Raw genomic sequence first — 2,918 nt, 5'->3', positions numbered from 1 at the left:
GAGAGCATGGGGGGGGAGGGTCAGAGGGAGACACAGACTTCTCACTGAGCAGGGAGTCTGATGTAGGACTCTATCCCAGGACTCTGGGATCATGCCCTGAGCCAAAGGCAGTTGCCCAACCAAATGAGCAAACCAGGTGTCCCAAGTCTTGCAGTTCTTGATGAAATCACAAAACCTTCCTGTACATGCTGTATTTGTTGATATTAGAGTTATGTGGATAGAACAAGATCCAGGCCAATATTTTAACTCCAGAGACTTCATTTCTCTTCAAGCTGTGTGTTTTGGCACCATATTTTCTTCATGGCATTCTTCATGTCTGTGTTTCTCAGTGTGTAGATGAGAGGGTTGAACATGGGGGCAATCATGGTGTAAAATAGGGCAAAAACCTTGTCATTACTCACAGAATCAGCCATGGGGACATATGTGAAGATGAGGGGCAAGAAGAACATGAACACAACAGTGATGTGTGAGCCGCAGGTGGAGAGAGCTTTGCGGCAGCTCTGGGATGAGTGTGTCCTCAGCGTGGACAGGATGATGATGTAAGAAATTACCAAGGCAACAAAGGTCAAAATTGATAGCACTCCTGTGGTGCTAATGATCACAATAACCAACAGGCTAGTGTCCATGCAGGCCAGCTTCAACAAGGGGAAAACATCACAGAAATAGTGGTCTATCTGATTGGGTCCACAGAAGGGAAGTTCAATAATAATCAATACCTGCAGGATTGAGTGAAGAAATGCTCCGAGAATCGAGGCCATCAAAAGAACATAGCACACCTGTCTGCTCATGATGACCATATAGTGAAGGGGTCTACAGATGGCTGCATAACGGTCATAGGCCATAGCCACCAAGATAAAGATCTCAGTGGCACCAAAGAAGTGGGCATAGAACATCTGGGCCATGCAGCTGTTGTAGGAGATGGTCTTCTGCTGGGCCAGTAGATCTGTGATCAATTTGGGGGCCACTGTGGAAGTGAAGCAGACGTCCATGAAAGACAGGTAGCTCAGGAAAAAGTACATGGGCTGCTCACGTAGGCGGCTGCCACTGATGGTAAGAAGAATTAGGAGGTTTCCTGAGAGAATTGCAATGTAGCAAAATGAGAACACCACAAAACAGGCAATCCTTTCATCCTCATCACTAAAAAGTCCTAAGAGGATAAATTCTGTGATATTTTCATGTCCCATTGTTTCTGTGGGTGTGATCAAGTAAAGGAGAAAATTAATGTACTGGAAACAGTCAACTTTTAAAACTATTCATTTATTTTTAAAGTCATTCATTTATTCAATAATACATATTGATTGTTCATTACGATACAAACACCATAATTAGTGCTAAGGGTACAGAAAGCAGTATGCAAAATACATAAAGTCTTACCCACAAGTAGATAAAGTTCATTAGAGTAGACATATACTAACAATAATTGCACAAATAACTAATTAAATTATAATAACTCCCAGTTTCATACTATGAGCAAAAGGATAAATAATTAGAAGATGAGGTGTTCTTTTTTAGGTCAATTTTGAAATGTAATTTCCATAGTATACCTTAAGAGTAATTTTTAAATGTCTGCTATGTATCAACAACATTAAGGTTATCTGTTCTTCAAGAGCAGTCTCGTTATTTACATCCTTCCCAGTGACTAAATTTGTGCTGAATCCTGAAAGTTCAGTTAAGTCTTTAGACATCAGTGAGCTCGTAATTTTAAATATCAGATCTCTAGGTGACAATTTCAGAAAATCCCTTTAGCACCTTTTCACCAACATTGAGCAACGATGAGATCTTAGGGAAAAGGGGTGCTCCTTTGTATTGGATTGTAGTATATTTGTGGTTACTTGTAATTGACCTAATATCCCAGTTCACTTTCCAGCCTAACCCAGGAGTTTTCATCCCTTCATCCTACTTTCTAGTGCTTCCCAGTAGGACAGCATCCTTGGAGGATCAAATTCCATCCAAAGATTCTTTTTTACTAGATCTGTTTTACCTACCTTTTATTTCTTTGAATTGAACCACTTTCTCTCCTTTACAGGCTCACTACAGGTTTATGGGTCCCAGTCATGAAATATTTTAATTAAAAAGGACATACTGCTCTGGTGCAAAATATTAAACTATATCTCTTACTTCATTTTGGCAAAAAAAAAAAAATGTGTCACAAAATTGTTAAATTCAGTGCCCAGTTGGATAAAACATAAACTCTACACACTGATAAAGTGTGATAGCCTGTTTTGAAGGGTTATAACAGCAACTGAACAATGATTTTTACTTTTACTTTCATAATGTGTGATTTTCCATGAGATTATTTTGGAAAAATGTACAGTGGGCATACAAAAAGATTTTTAATAAGACTTTGTGAGGTTTGTGGACTTTTGGGTTGAGTTCCATCCATGAGCCCCAGATTAACAGGCTGTGGCTCAATTTCTTGCAAAAATCTCTGAAAATATCACTGCCACATAAGCAAAACCAGTAGTAATGATTTTGAGCTATGGTGTAATTTGTTTAAAACAAATGGTTCAGGATTATTTTATCTGTGAGTTATCTATTCTGTCCTTAAAAATAGAACTCCCTCATTGAATATAGTATCTTATTAACTGACATAAAAATATTGTAACAAGGTAAAAGAATATACCATATTTATGGTTAGGGAGTATCAATATATAAGAAAGATGTTAATTATTCCAAAATTAATCAATACATTTAATAATTAGAACAAAAATTCTGACAAACTTTTTCGTGAAAAACTGATTCCAAAATTCAGAAAGAATTAAAATGCAGAGGGGGAGGAGCAAGACAGTGGAGAAGTAGGAAACCTATTTTCTTTTCTGGTCCCAGGAATTCAGCTAGATAGTTATCAAACCATTCTGAATACCTACAAACTCAACAGAAGATTGAAAAAAAGAACAGCAGCAATTCTATGAACAGAA

General features: G+C 37.8%; 1 protein-coding gene across 1 annotated transcript; it reads right to left on the bottom strand.

The window, feature by feature from the left end:
- Positions 1-257: 257 nt before the first annotated feature.
- Positions 258-1,184, bottom strand: LOC116599886 (olfactory receptor 4P4-like). The gene has a single exon (XM_032359834.1). It carries the CDS (start codon positions 1,182-1,184, stop codon positions 258-260), a length of 927 nt encoding a protein of 308 aa, XP_032215725.1.
- Positions 1,185-2,918: the final 1,734 nt, after the last annotated feature.

Source organism: Mustela erminea, chromosome 9, assembly GCF_009829155.1.
Source record: "Mustela erminea isolate mMusErm1 chromosome 9, mMusErm1.Pri, whole genome shotgun sequence".
Lineage (NCBI taxonomy): Eukaryota > Metazoa > Chordata > Mammalia > Carnivora > Mustelidae > Mustela > Mustela erminea.
Note: the sequence above shows the minus strand (reverse complement) of the source record. Positions and strands in the feature narration are given on the sequence as shown.

Excerpts from the sequence above, each read along its gene's own strand:
- LOC116599886 (XM_032359834.1), bottom strand. The coding sequence starts at position 1,184 with ATGGGACATGAAAATATCACAGAATTTATCCTCTTAGGACTTTTTAGT.